Here is a 16,769-nt window from a genome sequence, read left to right as displayed (position 1 = left end):
GGTCCTCTGCTTCTACATGGTGTGAGATGTCCACATACCAGCTTTTCCAAACTCTATTGCTGGGGGGGGTTTATAGCCAGATGCTGTCTCAAATCAATACACAATGATACCACACTAGGCCTTTCCAGCAGTTTCAGGTATTGTTCTCCTAGCACTTGTTGATCATACCATGGTTCATCCCACCTCAGTTCTTGCTTGCTTCCTTGCCTGTCAGCCATGACTAATTATGCTTAGTTAGTTATGATCAGGGCAAAGGTTGTGATACTCCTGCAGCGAATAAAAAAGATTTTGGACACAAAAATTTCAAACTAAATATTTGGAAAGGAATGAAAGTTTAAACACCCTATGAAAAGGATTTGCCTTCAGCCATCGCAAGTTTTTTTGCTGTCTGTATGTCCAGAAATTTTGGAAATCTGTCACAACACAGAATATCCAAATAATTTGGAATTGGGTCTGCCTAGTCCTTGGAAACCCGGTGTTTTGTAATCCTGATAGGTTTAACTGTAAGGAATTCCCTTAGGTCTTTAGGAACCTAGGGAACCTTAGGAACTAGCTAAAGCAAGTGCTGGCACTAATGATGCTTTGAAAGCACCCAGGAATAAAGACAGCAAAGATAGGTTGCTAGAATGGATTTTCCAGAGCTCATCAACAAAACATTTCTACTTTGCACATTCAAGATACTTGCAAGGAATGTGCTGACACTGTCTGCCCACAGTACAGCTTTTATGCCTTTCCTACAACAGTTGTGTACAGGTGGAAGCACAAGCCTGTACCCATAGAGCTCTAGCCCCAGTATCCCCCTATCTCCACACTTGTGTTTTTTACTTATTTTTCTATTCCAATGAAGCCAAAAAAGACCTAGTTTCTTTTTGTCAGACTCTTTTATTTTCTTTATAATTCAAGCATTAAAATGATAGCTAGGGATAGTGAAAGTCTCAGGAAAAGATGTCTCTGTGTGCCTCTGGGCAAAAACACATTTTACAAAGCACTGGCATTGCTGATGACATCAGCCCAGCTCTTTGGTGGTGCCACACAGGACACACATGGCAATGATTTGCCATCATTGCTCCTACCTTTGACATCCTGAGTCCTCTCTGCCTTGTCAAAACCAAGCCCATAATGCCTCAGGTTATTATCCACTTGCCCCACACACTGTCTCCTTTTGCACATGTGCATGAGGTTGATATTCTTAAAATTTATTTTTGAGGATCGTTTTAAGATTTCACATGAAGAGTAGTTGTTTCAGCACTTTTAACAGGCACTTTCAGCTCAGCTGTTTGGCAATAAAAATCACTCTTGGAATGTCTCTGGCGAACCTATCTTTACTCCTGAAAACACTTCTTGATCTTTATTCTTATACTTATCTCTTAGAGTCAAGTTGCAGATTAATTAAATTCTTAGATATTATTACTTCCCACTCCTCTTACTCCTAATACATTTTTAGAGAAGCAAAACAAAACACATTTGAAATTACCCTAATCTTACAGTGAAAAGCAACCAGGCACTGAGACAACTACTTCAAGACACACTTTGGAAAAAGTGGGTCTTAATCACTTATGCCTCAAGAGCCCATATGCATATTGGGTCTAATAAAAAGATTTTGCTGCAAGAAGGAACCTCAATTAATATACTCGAAGTATTTGGGGAGCTTCAGATGAAAGGTGCTATAAACTGTCAAAACATTCACATTCTAGTATACTCCTTGAGACAGTTTGGCCCAAAGTAAGCATAACTCTCCTTCCAGCTAAAGGCTGACAGATGTATTTCATGATGAATAGTTTGTGTTTGAATGAACAATTTCAGAAGCTATTCTGATTTTTTTTTTTTTTAATTTTATGTTTTCTGAAGGTGAGCATCTGCAATTCTAGTATTATATGGGGGAGACAGGAGGAAAAGCTACACGTAAGCATGTGTGTCTGAAATTATAAAGCTTTGTGCTGGAAGGATCTGTAGCTAGGAGACAGCTAAAAATAACTTTATTCAGGACGGATGGGTGACGTGAGTATGTGGGTGCTATTCAACTGTTTTACTGGACTTTTCAATCCTTAGGTGTGTTTTATTAACCCATTCTGAAGATATGTATAAAAAAAAATTTGCCTACATTATGAAAATACAATAGATGAAAGTAGGTAGGGTGAGCTCTAGCAATTTCCACAGCTTGGGCTTCTGGATTGTTTGGGGATTTTTTAAATTTTAAAGTTCAGGTTTGGGTGATATTGGAAAAGCAAGTTTTCGTAATTAGCTTTGCACAATGGCCCTTTTCTATAGGAATCTCTACGTTTGTTAACTGTACCTTTTAAATTTCAGAAAGAAAATGTATCTCTTTAAAAGTTAATAATATTAAAATTAAATGCCAGCGTGCCCTCTACTGGCTCACAGTATTAACACCAAATAGTAACAAAAATCAAGCATTTGTAACCTGGCAGGAACCATGGTCCAAAATCTAAGAGAAGATTGCCAGCTGCATTTAATTTGAAACATGCTGGAGTTGTTCAAAACAGATTTGGATCCCTCCCATGTCTTGAAAAGGTGGTGGCAGCATAGGCTGTATGCAGCTTGAAGAAGTTGACTGGCTTCTCCAGTGGCTGCTGACTGCATGGTAGAACAAACCACACTGATATTGCAGCAACAAGGCTGCAACATTATGCATCATCAGTTGAAAAAATGCTTTCTGGGGTATGAAAATAGAAACAAAGCATGCCCTGTTATGTTTTCTGCAGTTCATCAGAGCCTACAAGTTCAGCAGGGATTGTGAAATTTCTGCTGTTGCATACTCTTTCGCTGTTCTAGTGCTCCACAAGAGCTATGACAAAAGTGGTCTACTGGCCTGTATTAAGTTTAGAAACAAGACTGATAGCTGCACACTATCAAGAGTGAGCTCTTCATCTCAGACACCAGGTAAGAAGCTTCTTGCGCAAACTGGAAATACTTGCTCAGAGGTGGCAGCAGGTGATTGCTGACCTTCAGCAAGCAGTGTCCCACACAGGAGGAGCATTTTAACACCTGTCTGTGCTTCTATTTTTGCCTCCTGGTAATCTCTAGAGGTGTGCATACAGTGCTACAAGCCAGATCAGCAGACTTGTTTCTTCATGCCTCTTCATACTGCAATATTGCAGAGAGCAGCAGGAACTGAGAACTTTTCTTGGTTTATAGGGAATTTTGGAATTCCACAAACTTCCTTTAGACACAAAGAAATGAAAAATATATAAAATAATGGGATTGTTTATTACTTTTGCAAGCTGAGAAGAAGAACAGAAAAAGAACCACTTATGTTGGTTGCACTGTTACTTGATAGGCCCTCTGACATGAGGGTGTGGAAGAGCACATCTACAGTTAACTTCACAGTCTAGACAAGTGCTGAAGTTGTAACCTCCAGACATCTACCTATGAAACTGTAGTGCATTAATACCTCTAGCTGCCAGACATCATCCCACTATTCAGTGTAAGTTATCTTCAGCTTAATTCTGTTTTCAGACTCTCAACTGAAAGTTAGAGTATTAATGTTTAGTAAATATTCTTAAGCCAGCAAAAGTAAAACTTTTGGCCTTGGGTAAAAGCAGAAATTTTGTTTTGGCTGGATTAATACCATAGTTGTACAGAACAAACTGAACAGATTTTTCCTCAAATCTACAGTGTAAAGTCTGAGAGCTTTGTGCACATTAATATATATTCTCAACAGCTCTGTGAAATATGGAATTACTAACAGCCCTATTGTACAGTTGGAGAATTAAAACTAAATTCACTGCCCAGTTTCTGGCAACAATTCTCTGCCAGCACTATGCTGAGTCCCATCCTAGAGCCCTAAACAGATCTGGAAACACGTGATGTGACCTTGGTGACCCCATGAGACCCTGCTAGACTTCCAGGCCAAAGCAAATAGTAACTTCATGATGCTCCAAAGTGAAAGCAAGAAGCAGTTTCTCGGAGAAGGAGTATTGTGGACATGGTGAAATGATCTATAATATCCCACGCCTTTGGAAGCTTTCTCATTTTAAACAGCTCTCTCAGTTTTACACACAGCTGAGCATAGCAGCTGCTGCTCTTTTGTAGCGGACATTGCGAGCTAAGTTGTTTTCGTGTAGTGTGCCAGCCTTTTTATCCTCGTGCTCAGAAATGTTAAAATGATGGCATAAACAGTCCAGCTGCCTTAGCATTACTCTTCCCTCTACCCCACTCATCACACAGGAACCAGGTACAACATTGGATCAGAAGATTGATAAAGCTGATGGATCTGCAGTTTCCTTTGGACATCAACACTGATGCATGCTGATGTCTATCATCACTATATCGTTTCCTGATGGTTCAAGTTTGCATTACGGTAACTGTGAGCTGCTTACAGCTACTACAGCAAAAGGACTGTCAGAGGGCACCTCCTTCTCTCACTCTGAAGAAGTAAAATATGCTTACAAGGTTTTCTATAAATGGCTCTGTTTTCCTCTTCATGTCAGTATTTGTTGTACAAGCAGCTTTGATCACATTTCACTTAAAGGCTAAAATCAGAGAAGTTCCAGGAACACAAGTCCCATCTCTAGAAGAATAGGAAAAGCTAAATAAAATCCCTTCCTCTTTTTCTTACTGAGCACTCTGCTGTTCCCTCATGATTTAGAAAGTATTCATTTCCCAGCACCACATGAAAAGTCAGCAATAAGAGATGACAGTTCTGGCTCTGAAGCTTCCTATTAGCAGATTGAACATCTTTTCTGCCTCTGCTAAAGTTGCTTTGTTCATCATGCAACTCCATACATGGGCTGAAGCTTCAGACAGATGATACCTTCTACATTACTGTGGGAGGTTCTGGGTTTCTTCCTGTTCTCATGATCTCTGGAAGGTCCAGGCAGATGGGGATATAAAATGTTTGACTGGGACTGCCCAGCTAGAGTTAGTGCTAAATTTTTGCTGACGGGTTTTAAAGATCAAATCACCGAGCAGATCTTGACATAAATTTAGAAAATATGACTGCATACTGGACTAAGTTCTGCTTGCAGTATTAGCAGAGGATTATCTAGCTCATCAGTTGCAAAGAGTCACAGACGAGTTTTGCCAAGGCTTCTGTGCTTCTGGCTAAGAAACGCAGACACTTGAGGAACTTTAGAAACAAAACCCGTAATGACCACTGGGCTAAGTGGCAACTCGATGGGCACTTTGAAAAACCAAACCTTAGACACAGACACTCAGAATGCATGTTAAATCTTTGAAACCTAACCAAGGTATTTGTGGAATTCTCCTTATGCAATTAACTCTGTGTAATTATGCAAGCTATGTACTGTCACTTCCACCATTAATGCCTCAGTACCCTTCAAGTACTTCATATTGTCAACCTTTATAGTCATAACTCTTACACAGAGTCATAACTAAACTCCTTCTCACTACACATAGCATACAAGCTTTGGAAGCAGCCACTACAGCAAGCACTGAAGACCTGTGGATATCCAAGTATTCTGATACACAGAATATACCAGCTAACTTTTACAGTGCTGTGACCTCACTATTTTCAGTCAAAATTAAGGATGTTCCACCTCTCTGCAAAAAAAAAGTTTGGGGAATCTGCAGCTCCAGCTTGGATATGTTCAAGATTTAACTGGACATGGCCCTAAGCAGCATGATCTAATCATACCTCCTCTGAGCAGGAGGTTGGACTAGACTCCACAGATAACTCTCCAAGTCTAACATTAAAATAGATGCCAGACTTAAAAGTGTTCAATATTTAAGAATCTACCCATTATTTAAGAATCCAAATGTTTTAGGAGACTATGGTCAGCTTTATATAGAGGAAAGTGCCACAGAAATACATACAATTTATTATTTTGAGAGTCTTGTGGTGTAACATTCTCTGTGGTTTAACATCCTAATAGACAAACTGATAAAGTATGAGTTAGATCAGGGGACAGTGAGGTAGATTGAAAACTGACTGAATGACAGCTCAGAGGGTTGTGTTCAGCAGCACAATGACTAGCTGAAGGCCAGCCATGAATGGTGTACACCAGTGGTCAGTAGTGGGTCCAGTCTTGTTCAACATTTTCATTAAAGTGGGTCCAGAGGAGGGCCACAAAAATGGTCACAGGGCTGGAACACCTCTCCTATGAAGGGAGGCTGAGAGAGTTGGGGTTGTTCAGCTTGAAGAGAAGGGTCCAGGGAGGCCTTATTGAAGCCTTTCAATATGTAAAAGGGGGCTTATAAGAAAGACGGAGAGAGACTTTTTACCAGGGCCTGTAGTGACAGGACAAGGGGTAACTGTTTTAAGCTGAAAGAGGGTAGATATAGATTCGACATAAGAGAGAAATTATTTTACAATAAGGGTGGTGAGGCACTGGAACAGGTTGCCCAGAGAAATTGTGGATGCCTCCTCATTGGAAGTGTTCAAACTCAGGCTGGACAGGGCTTTGAGCAACCTGATATAGTGAAAGATGTCCCTGCCCATGGTGGGGTGGGGAGTTGGAACTACTGACCTTCAGACGTTCCTTCCAACCCAAACCATTCTATGACACCATGATTCTATGATTAATGGTCTGGAATATTAGGCAGAGTACACCCTCCATAACTTTGCAGGTGGTACAAAACAGGAAGGAGTGGCTGATACAGAAGGTTGTGCTGGCATCCGGAGGGACCTGAACAGGCTGGAGAAATGGGCTGACAGGAACTTAATGAACTTCAGCAAAAGGAAATGCCAAGTCCTACCCCTGAGGAGAAATGTTAGACAGTGTGAAGGTTACATGTCACAATAGAGGTCTGTAAGTGGGACAAGAGAGTTTATGCATTACACTGAATTTGGGTGTAGGCTTTAAATGGGTATATGGTTTCAGACCAAAGTATGTGGTCTTTGTGGGGCAGGAGCATGGCACCTAGAGTACAGCTAACAGTGACCTATCAGAAGTCTCTCTCACAGCCTGTGGAGCCTGGTGTTGGTGCTCACCACAGCAGGTAGAAGAAATAGCAAGTAGCTGTGGGGTGCCAAGCACGCCCATAGTCCAGGGATGTGCAGACCCCCAAGGCCCGGGGAAAGGGTCCCCTTTTAGAGCCATGCCCTCCCTCTGCACCAGTTCTCCATGTCCTCAGTCCTGCCACTCTGGTGTGGGAGGAGACAGAGTGACTATGGGGATCATTAGAAATTCTAGTAAAATAGCTCTCTTGGTGATGTGAATTACAGCTGGTGCGTACTTCAGGACCTCACTGCCCATGTGGATGGTCTCAGCAAAGGACATGCCACAGGTCAGTGACTGTAGAGGGACAGGGAAGTCCCACAGAGGAGCACTGTTGATGGTGATTGGATAAATCGCTGAATCCTCCAGTTTCAGGCAGTGACCCAAAGAAGCACCCATGTGTTTCTGCAGGTACCTGGAAAGCAGATTTCTTTCAGGGAACTGCCCAGCCCCTCCTGGAGCCTCCCAGCTCATAGACAAGCAGAGACACAGGAGCACGAGCACTCTTTTCTTTCTCTGCTTTGTTAGTCCTTCTTTTCTACTCCAGGTTTGACAAAAGGTGAAGAGAGTGAAAGGCACAAGCCCCAAGCACTGTGCAAGTGAGTGCAAGTAGCATGAGGCTGGCTGCCACTAACCCAGCAAATGAGCTGCAGGCCAGGAGAGGGCTCCTACTGCAGGGACTTCAGCTCATCCACTGTCTGCCCCAGCAGCATCTGAAAGGGCTATGTTCCGAGTCCCAGAGCTGCCGGGGCTTTCCAGAGCCAGTGGCTCTAGGAAGGCATGGCAGAAGCTGCTGCTTCTTTGACCTGCTCCCCTGTGCTTTATCTCCAAGGAGATACTATTAAAGGTAAAAACCTTAGAATTTATCTGTAGTTTACAGTGCACAGCAAGAATTTATCACAAAGCTGTTCCCATCTTCTGCAACATTTAGGCCAAATGGTAAGAAAAGACAGCAAAGCCTTCTGGAAATTCCAAGTTTGTGTTTGAACTACCAGACTGCTACAAATTTACAATTAATAAAATAATAATTACAGAGCACTCTAGAAATTCTGAGCTTGTCTAAGACAACCTACTGGTGCTTTATAGAAACTTAAGATCATGTTAATTTCCATAGAATGCACTCAGTTTTATACAGTGTTACCTGGGAATAAGCCCTAATTCATTACTTCATTTGCCCATCTCAAACTCAGCTGGGAAGAAGACATCTGCACACTGACTTACACATAATCTGTCCCCTGTTTTCGTAAGTCTAGCCAGTTTCCTCAGCCTGTAGATACAGCAAGTCTAGGAGACATCCTGGAGCAGAACTATTGCTCAGCCTAGTGGTAGCTGTAAAGATTTGGAAGACTTGAGAATAAGAAACCAGGAAAGAAATCCTCATAGCTGTTTTCAAGTCTTGTACATGTAGTTCACGTGGCAAAAGCAGTATGATTTCTGTAAAGAGAGAGTTGTCTGTTTAATCACTAAGCTGAGATTCAGATACAAATTTCTCAACTACCATCTTTCTGGAGGGAAGGGGATATTTTAAAAGAGAAAAAAACCCACCCTCATTTGATTTAATCACTTCTTTATTTAAATGGAGAACTATTCAGGGAACTGTTGGGTTTTTTTGCTGTATTTTTTGGAAAGTTTCACTTTGCAATAAATGAGAAAGTCTAAGAAGGTAAAAGCTTCAAGAAACTTTAGGGTTCAACAGGAAAAAAAAAAACCCAACATCAAACCCAAAACATTTAGCTATATTCGGCAGCTGATAGCTCAGCACTGGAAGACTTCCTAATTTCCTCTGTGAGGAGCAGCAGTTCTACAGCCAAGTTTGGCAATTAAGAACCCATGCCACATTTTTGAAATGTTTCTGAAAACATACACCTTAGGAACCAGGATGACGGAAGTTTTAAGTCTGCCAGTGAAAAAAGGATGTCACCTCCACCAACGTCTTATGTGCTTTTAGAGGCAATAGTCACAGGGCTCCGTAGGCAAAGCTTTGAACTATCTTGAGATGTAAAAGCAAACAGCCTCCTGCTTTCTTCCAATCCCTGGATCACACGCTTCATCCTAGCACTGAAGCTTTAGGTGCAAACTTTTGTCAGACCTGGTAATCTCTGTCTTGGCCAAGTCACATTTTGATCTTGCCACCTGAGGAATAAAGAGTTCTTTAGGGATTACCTATATGAGACAGAGAACAGAGCAATACGGAACTGCCAAGAATTGTGTAACATGTCAAGCCTGCGCCCATGTCATCAAGTGATGGTGTATAACAGATTTTTTACTATTCTGTGCATTCCTTCTGGCCCCATTTGTTGAAATACACAATATTTCCCTACACCTTAAAAAATAGGCCCCCTCAGCAGGGTGGGACAGCACTACACACCAATTATCCTTTTTCTCTAAAACACGTAAAATTATCTCTATGTTTGGCGTGCCCTATGTTTGCACACCCTCCACAAACACTACAAAATAATAATTGATAAAATAGGAGTGTGGCATGGCCAGAAACATGTGTCTCAGATCCAGTGGCACTACTTGTGACTGCTAGGCCTCGATAATTAATATAGTTAATTAACTGTAACATAGTTCTTAACTGTAGTATGTCACCATTAACGCATCTGTTAAAAGTTTCAGGGCCATCGAGTTTGAAACAGATTGCTTCCAATCACTGACAGAAACTTACTTAGAGGCCAGTCCTAGAATTTAGGCCAGAACTGTAATAAAAAGTAACAGGAGTTGTGTGTGTATATACACACACACACACATATACTTTTTTTCAATAGTTTGGGTTGGAAGGGACCTTTAAAGGTCATCTAGTTCAACCCCTCCTGCAATGAGCAGGAACATCTTCAACTAGATCAGGTTGCTCAGAGCCCTGTCCAGCCTGACCTTAAACTGAGCCTTGAATGAGGCTCCATCTTTGTCAGACTCTGTCTTGTTCTACTCTGTCAGAGTCTCTGTCAGTGTGTGTATGGACATCCCTTAGACAGGCCTATGGGGTTATGTGACAAGGCACTGGCAGTGGGGGGCTGCAGGGCTGCCCCTGTGAAATGCTGAAGCTGCCCCATGCTGGACACAGCTCCAACCGACCCACCACCAGACATGGCTGAACCCCTGAGGCAAGATGGTTGCAGCTCAGAGAAAACGTAATTAAGAAAGGGCAAAACACACTGGGCAGAGAGAGGAGGAAGGGAAAAATAAGAGAGTAAGAAGCAGCAGAAGGAACACCAAGGCCAAAGAACGATGAGGAGGAGGTGGTCCATGATGACACACCAGCAGATATTCACACCATGGCCTGTGCAGGGACCCACCATTGGAACAGAAGAAAACCATCAGGAGGAAGGAGCAGCAGAGAGGAGCTGTTATGGACTGAGCATAAACCTCCCATTCCACATCCCCCTGTGCTCCTGGTGGGGAGAAGACAGGAGTGAAGGAGTGAATTTGAGCTTGGGAAATGGGGCAGGAAAGGTGCTATTTTAATGTTTGTCCTTTTTGTTTCTCACTACACAAATCTACTTAAATTGGTAATAAATTAGTTTTCTCCAAGTCAAGACTGTTTTGCTTGTGACAATGACTGGTAAAAAATCTCTCTGTCTTTATCTCAACCCACGAGCTTTCTTATCCTCCCACTGAGGAGGAACAGTGAGTGAGCAGCTGGGTGGGTGTTTGGCATTTTGCCAAGGCTAACCCACCACAATATGTGTACAACAAAGAATATAAAATGAAATAAAATGCTGTGTCGTATGAAAGAAAAAATAAATAATAAGTTACCATGTCTTTAAGCTCTACTAGGGTGTTTGTGAACACCAGCATTCTTTAATGAGAAACAACGTGTATCCACAAGATTGCATGCTGGTCATCATGACAGTAATTTAATGTACTCAGTGTTCAGTTTATCCTGTTTACGAGGGCCATTATACATATGAGTTTTAGTTGACTGAAGCAGTATCATAATGACAAAGTATGTTTCACATTTGCAGGAAATGAGGAATACGCTTTCTGAAATAAAATTCTTGTTAGCTGAAGTTAGCACAACAGATTTGAAAGCAACAAAGTAATAATCCACAACATTATACTAGTTATTCTCTCAGCATTTATTTGAAATATCAATACTTTCCATGACATAGTTTATAGATTAAGCATTAGCGAATTGTCTTCATTTCACATCATCCAGTACTGAAGTGGCACATTCGAAGCAGCACATTAAACCTCTGAAAGAGTCTGTACAATTTAGATAAATAGAACTCTGGATAACTAAACTAACAGAACTTCTGCAACTGTTACCAAAAGAATGCCAAGAAGCTAGGCACAGCACTGTACACAAAGTGCAGGAAGGAGGAACACAAGAGAACCAACTAAACATATGGGAAATGTTTTTGCATATACAGCCACATGTCTTCAATTGGTCAACACAAGAAAAGTTTTATTTAGTCCTCATTGAGGGCAGAATATGCACAAATGATGTTCAAAGAACACATGCTAGACAGAAACAAATGAAGTAAGGGTCATGTTTGGTTGGTTATTGTATTCCTCAGTGAAGGAGTTTACAGAGGATATCTGGTGCTTAAGCAGCATGATTTTGTGCCAAGACTTGACAAGAAACAGTTAACAAATGCCAGTTTTATTCCCCATCTTGCCCTCTTACTGGCATTTTGGTGAGCATGCTCAAAGTTACCTGAAGGGCAAATTCAGGTGGTTTGTGGTCCAAGGTTTTTACTATAGGAATCCCCATTTTATGGTTAACAGCTTACCTCTGGATGGAACTACGCCTTTTAACAATAATTAAGAATACAAAAATGAGCAGAGAGCAGCAGGACACACAGTACAGCGGTTCACTTTGTAAGAAACCAGAGGTTGTACATTTAGACTGTCTCTGTGAGAACAGCAAGCCAGTTTGGTTGGAAGAGACAATTCTGGTTAGTCAATGTTAGACTTGTGTGAACTGTGTCATTAGGAAGGGAAAGATGGAGTGGCAAGAACTTTTCCCTCTTTCTATAGAGAACTAAGACTGAGAAGTAATACAGTGGTGATAGGCATTATCTTCCCAATACCACCTTCACTTCCTGCTCCTTCACTATGATTTACCTGCTTTGCTTGCCATCACCTTCCCAGCTTCACCTCAGTAATGGCTCTGGTTACCACCAGGCCAGCATGGCCAACAATCTAACCCACATTATGCTGGCTCAGAAGATACCACGCATCACCACCATGCAGTATGACAACATGTAAACCAAAGATGCTCCGTGGGAATCAATGACACTAACCACTGCAGTTTGCACTTGTAAGGTGTAAGAAGCAGCATTTTGAAAGCAGTGGTACTGACACAACTATCTGGGTCAGAGGTGGTGGATCAGCCATCCTAATTGGGTAATGGAACTAGAATATCGACATAATTGATGGGGAAGAAACCTGACTGGCCATGAAGCATCCCCTCATACCAGTTTTCATCAATCTGGTTAGTGAGGGTAATGATATCACCCTCTTTAAATCCCAGCTCCCCTTCATTTTCTGGTTCAAAGTCATACAGAGCTCGGCAGCATGGTTGATCCATGTGAACACCTATGGAGAAGAAACACAAAGAAACAATGTGCTTAAAAATCTCAACAGTTCAGTATCCTTTCTACCATTGCACCTACTACAGATTTTGCTGTTTCTGGTGTCACTCATATGCTGATGACAGTTCTCTGATAACATCTAAATTTGGACTGCTAAACTTCATTAGAAGGCAGCTATCAGCTTTTGGCAGCCTTCAGTTTTCATATGTGACTGCCAGTACATGTCAGAGAATCCTAAAAGAACCAAGCTACAGTCAAGCCCACACCAAAAAGCTTGGCTACAATCAGTTTGGAACATAATTTTTATCAGTTTACAAAATAAAAAGAATGATGAGAAAGCCCTAATGTATTTCCAGCTTTCCTGGCACAGAGACGCTTTGTCTATTTACTTCAGGTAAGTAATGTAAGGGGTAGCTTAAAACAGCAGTGAAGATATAACTGTGTCTTTGTCCTTTATTTGGAAACTTCACTGGAACAGATATACTCTAAACCACTGTATATGCTCCTAATCCTCTGAATTTTAGCATGAGGTTTCCAAAGACCTTTTCTCCCCATTCCCACAAGACACTTGGTTGCAGGGCCACCAGTATAGATTCAAAACAAGTTTGAAACTGAAAGCTTTCTAATATGCTAGTTCGTGAACATCTGACCATAAACCCTTTACGGTGGCTAATGGGTATTATTATAAGTCATTAGTTAGATTAGATTTTCAAACGTTATATGAAATTAATAAATATTCCTCCCATCCCCCATATTCTCTCCCTTGCCCCAAAGTCTCTATAGCTTCAAGCCTACCAAAAGCAAAATTGTAACAGGTCAGAATATTTAGGATTTAGTACCACTAAATTGTAAGGAATCTTACACCCCTACCTGACTTTCCATAGTAAGAGTTCATGTACTTCCAGTTGTCAGAATGAACCGACACATGTCACTCCACCGGAATGGCACTTCTAAGAGTATGGATTTCAGCTTTTTCATGTATACTGGCTTCAGGATGAGTAAGTTTCAGATTCAAACTTTTTGCATATTCATTTCAACCACTAATTATGGCTAGAAGGCCCATGCTTGAGCTATTTTAGGACAAAAATATTCCATTGCTACAGATTGCAATAGAGCAAGTTTTTCAAATACCAGATTTCATTTATTAAATTCTGTAAAGAAACCTTCTTTACATATTGCTTATAGTGTATTTTGCTTTATTTGTCATGAAGACTATTTTGCTGGCATCAACAAGCCTTACAGCATGTGTTTGGTATCCTCGTTGCTACCAGCTGAATTTTTTGAAGACTTAGCAAATAAACTCAAATGACCATAGAAGATTGGAGCCTTGAATGAACCAACCCAAACATATGTTAAAGAATTTTCAAAGAAGGCATTTCTATGAAACCAATAAACACTTCAAAAGAAAGAAACCCTATTGCAGAAAATGCTAAATACTGCTCTCTGAAGATGAAAACACAAGAAGAGACACAAAACATCAGTCTGCACTGCCTTAGCACAGACAAGTGTACATGACACTACAAAAAAGAAGTGAAGAAGAAAATTACTGGTGGTATGACAAGACCTTTAGCATGCAAGACTCGAGCCATGCTCATGCACAAGGCATCCCTATTGTATCTCCCTTCTTGCTAGCATAGTGAAGACATTACTAGGAGTTTGCAAGATTACGCAAGACAATTTCCAGTTGCAGGTGTCACATGGAGATACTGTTGCTGCCTATAACTGGGAGAACATGAAACATTCACATCAGGATGTGATGGGAAGGAAGAAAATCCTGATTAAAGATCTAGTGAAAAAAATCCAGTCTTGCAGGGTGGAGTGTGCTAGCAATTGTCACTGAGGTAAAATGGAATAACTGAGGTCAGGGTCTTGACAGAGGACAGCCCTCACCATGGCATAGGATAACAGACAATTACTTGTGAGAAACAACTAATAACACTTTCTTAGTATATGTTAATATGAAATAAACACTTCTTTAAGATAATAATTATGCATAGTCATATAAATCCTTAATCTTGCTTGTGCCGCTCCCAATTGGACAAAGAAGATAACTCAGATGGCTTTGCTTTTCTTTTTAGTGATTTTTCCTTTCAGAATCTTTGTGTTGTAATACCTGGTTTTAAAAAGCAGGATAAGATTACAGAGTTTTTGGGGGTGTTCAGGGTTCTGCATTTTCATGGAAACTTCCAGTTGTTCTTCCAGTTTTCTAAATGCCTATTTTGTAAAGATCTATATTTCAAGGTGAATTTAGTTTGGTAGCATCTCTTTGACCTTCTAGGACTAAGGAAATTTTTGACCCAAAGATTCACTTAAAGCAGTGGATGATCCATGCCTGTTCTGCCTGGGTATGTGAATGCTTTACAACAGTCCAAACAACTGTCTCCCATACTATCCTCATTCTCATTTTACCTCGCTATGGAAGAACTGATCTCTAGATGAAAGCATGGAACTTCTGCATTGTAGCAAAACTTAGACAGAGTTGGCTTTTCTTCTCACATTGCTACTGCCATTACCTGATGGTTTAGGTGTGGTGGCATGGGATATTCCCCCATTGTGCTGAGTATTGTCACCAGTTGTGAAATCCAGGCTCATACGGGGTTTGGGCTGGTATTCTCTCCTGGGCTGAGATGATGCCTCTTTTATTCTGCCAAAACATGAAGTTCAATGTCAAGAGTTAGTTTCTAGTTAACAGATGAGTTGCACCAAACATTTTTATTTCCATGGCTGACACTCCCATCCACCAATCATCCAGACTAAACAAGTTTTGACATTTGGAGTAACTTTTTGTTTACAACATTAGTTTAAATTACCAAAACCCACCTGATGTGACTATTCCATTAGGTTGTTAATTTTTCTTTCCCTCTAGGAACCTAGCATTTTGTCTGGATTCCTTTCGTCTAACAATAACAAAGAGCTTCTAATGGAGAAAAACTAGTTATGTGATTAGCAATGCTTACAGAAGGGCTGTACAAACATGTCTGCCCCCATTTTTAGTGTGATTTTTGCTTCTATCCCTGGCAAGCCTTAACTATTCAGTTGGTCGATGCCAACTCTTGTCATTTTGTGAGGAGACTGTGTGGGAACATACTGACTTCAGTTGCAGACTTAGTTAATTTGTAATTTGGAATACTTGTTTCACAAAGACACACAACTCCAGCTTTCCTGACTCTCAAAATAAAAATATTATGCATCATTCATTCCAATTTATTCTTCTGACTGAGAAATCTAGAATTTCTAGGAGAGGGTACATTTTCAGATTCTACGGTAAAATCCAGGGAAGGGATGATGACAGAATCAGAGCAGCTTATGCACAACAACAGCCACATATATTTCTAATACCAGATATGGAAGAATGCTTGAATCAAGACCTCCCTATTTAAAGGACAAGTTGGTTTCTCTAACCTTCTCTAGATCTGCCCCAGACTTGCTGTTGGTAGCACATTTTGATTTTTCTATTGAAAATATCTGCTTCTAACTTAACTAGTTTTGGTCCTGATAACACTGGTTTCCTCACCATCCCAAATATTATCAATATTAGTCAGTCCCCAGAAACTGCTTTTCTTCTTCACTAACAAAAACATAAGCATATTAAAAACTTAAATTAATGAAGTTGTCAAAATGAACCTAAATAAAAAGGCTTTGCTGTGTTTCAGTCATTAACAGAAGTTACTTTTTCAAAACAGTAGTTTTGAAGAAAGAAATACTTAAACCAAGTTCTATTACACTTAATACTTCTGTGAAACAAAAACCATTTTTTACAGTTATGAACTAGAAGGGAACAGTTCTAGTGACTTGCTAAAAATTATCCAAAAGCTCAGCATGAGCCATGTTTCTTAAGAAAAGAAACATCTCCAAGGAAACCATTCCTGCTTCCCAGCTGCTCTGTCACGATACTGTCTTGAAAACTGCAGCCTCCTTCTGCTTGATGAAAAAGAGAGTTTAAAAGGAAAAGCTTTTGCTGACCTTCCAGATCTTATTAATTTTATTGCAAGTCTCCCAATGTTTGCCAAGTTTCTAAAGTCCCAGTTCATGTAATCATGGTGTTTTAAGGAAGTTTACACTTTCCGTTAATGTGTAGAAGAAAAATGAAAATTCTTGAAGTTCCTGAAGAAAGTTTTGAAGCCTAAAAGGCCCAGAAACAATAGAAGACTTGAGTATATTTTAAAATTTTTCATGGTTTTTGCAGTCGTAACTCATATTATTTTAAAATTCTTTCTTTGGGCAATATTTCGAACAGGACAGTCTTAGCAGTTAGAAGACATTGTCCATGCCAAACAACAGCATGAACAAGTTCCATTCACATCTTTTAAAA

General features: G+C 40.5%; 1 protein-coding gene across 1 annotated transcript in view; it reads right to left on the bottom strand.

The window, feature by feature from the left end:
- Positions 1 to 10,972: 10,972 nt before the first annotated feature.
- The window catches only part of SH3GL2 (SH3 domain containing GRB2 like 2, endophilin A1), a 103,275-nt gene continuing 97,478 nt past the window's right edge, over positions 10,973 to 16,769 (bottom strand). Inside the window, exons 8-9 of the mRNA XM_069777596.1 lie at positions 14,971 to 15,101; positions 10,973 to 12,461 (exon numbers count right to left, since the gene is read on the bottom strand). Of these exons, the coding sequence (XP_069633697.1) occupies positions 12,262 to 12,461; positions 14,971 to 15,101 (331 nt within the window). The 3' untranslated portion in view covers positions 10,973 to 12,261. The remainder of the gene's footprint in view (positions 12,462 to 14,970; positions 15,102 to 16,769) is intronic.

The sequence above is a fragment of the Haliaeetus albicilla genome, chromosome Z (assembly GCF_947461875.1).
Source record: "Haliaeetus albicilla chromosome Z, bHalAlb1.1, whole genome shotgun sequence".
NCBI lineage: Eukaryota > Metazoa > Chordata > Aves > Accipitriformes > Accipitridae > Haliaeetus > Haliaeetus albicilla.
Note: the sequence above shows the minus strand (reverse complement) of the source record. Positions and strands in the feature narration are given on the sequence as shown.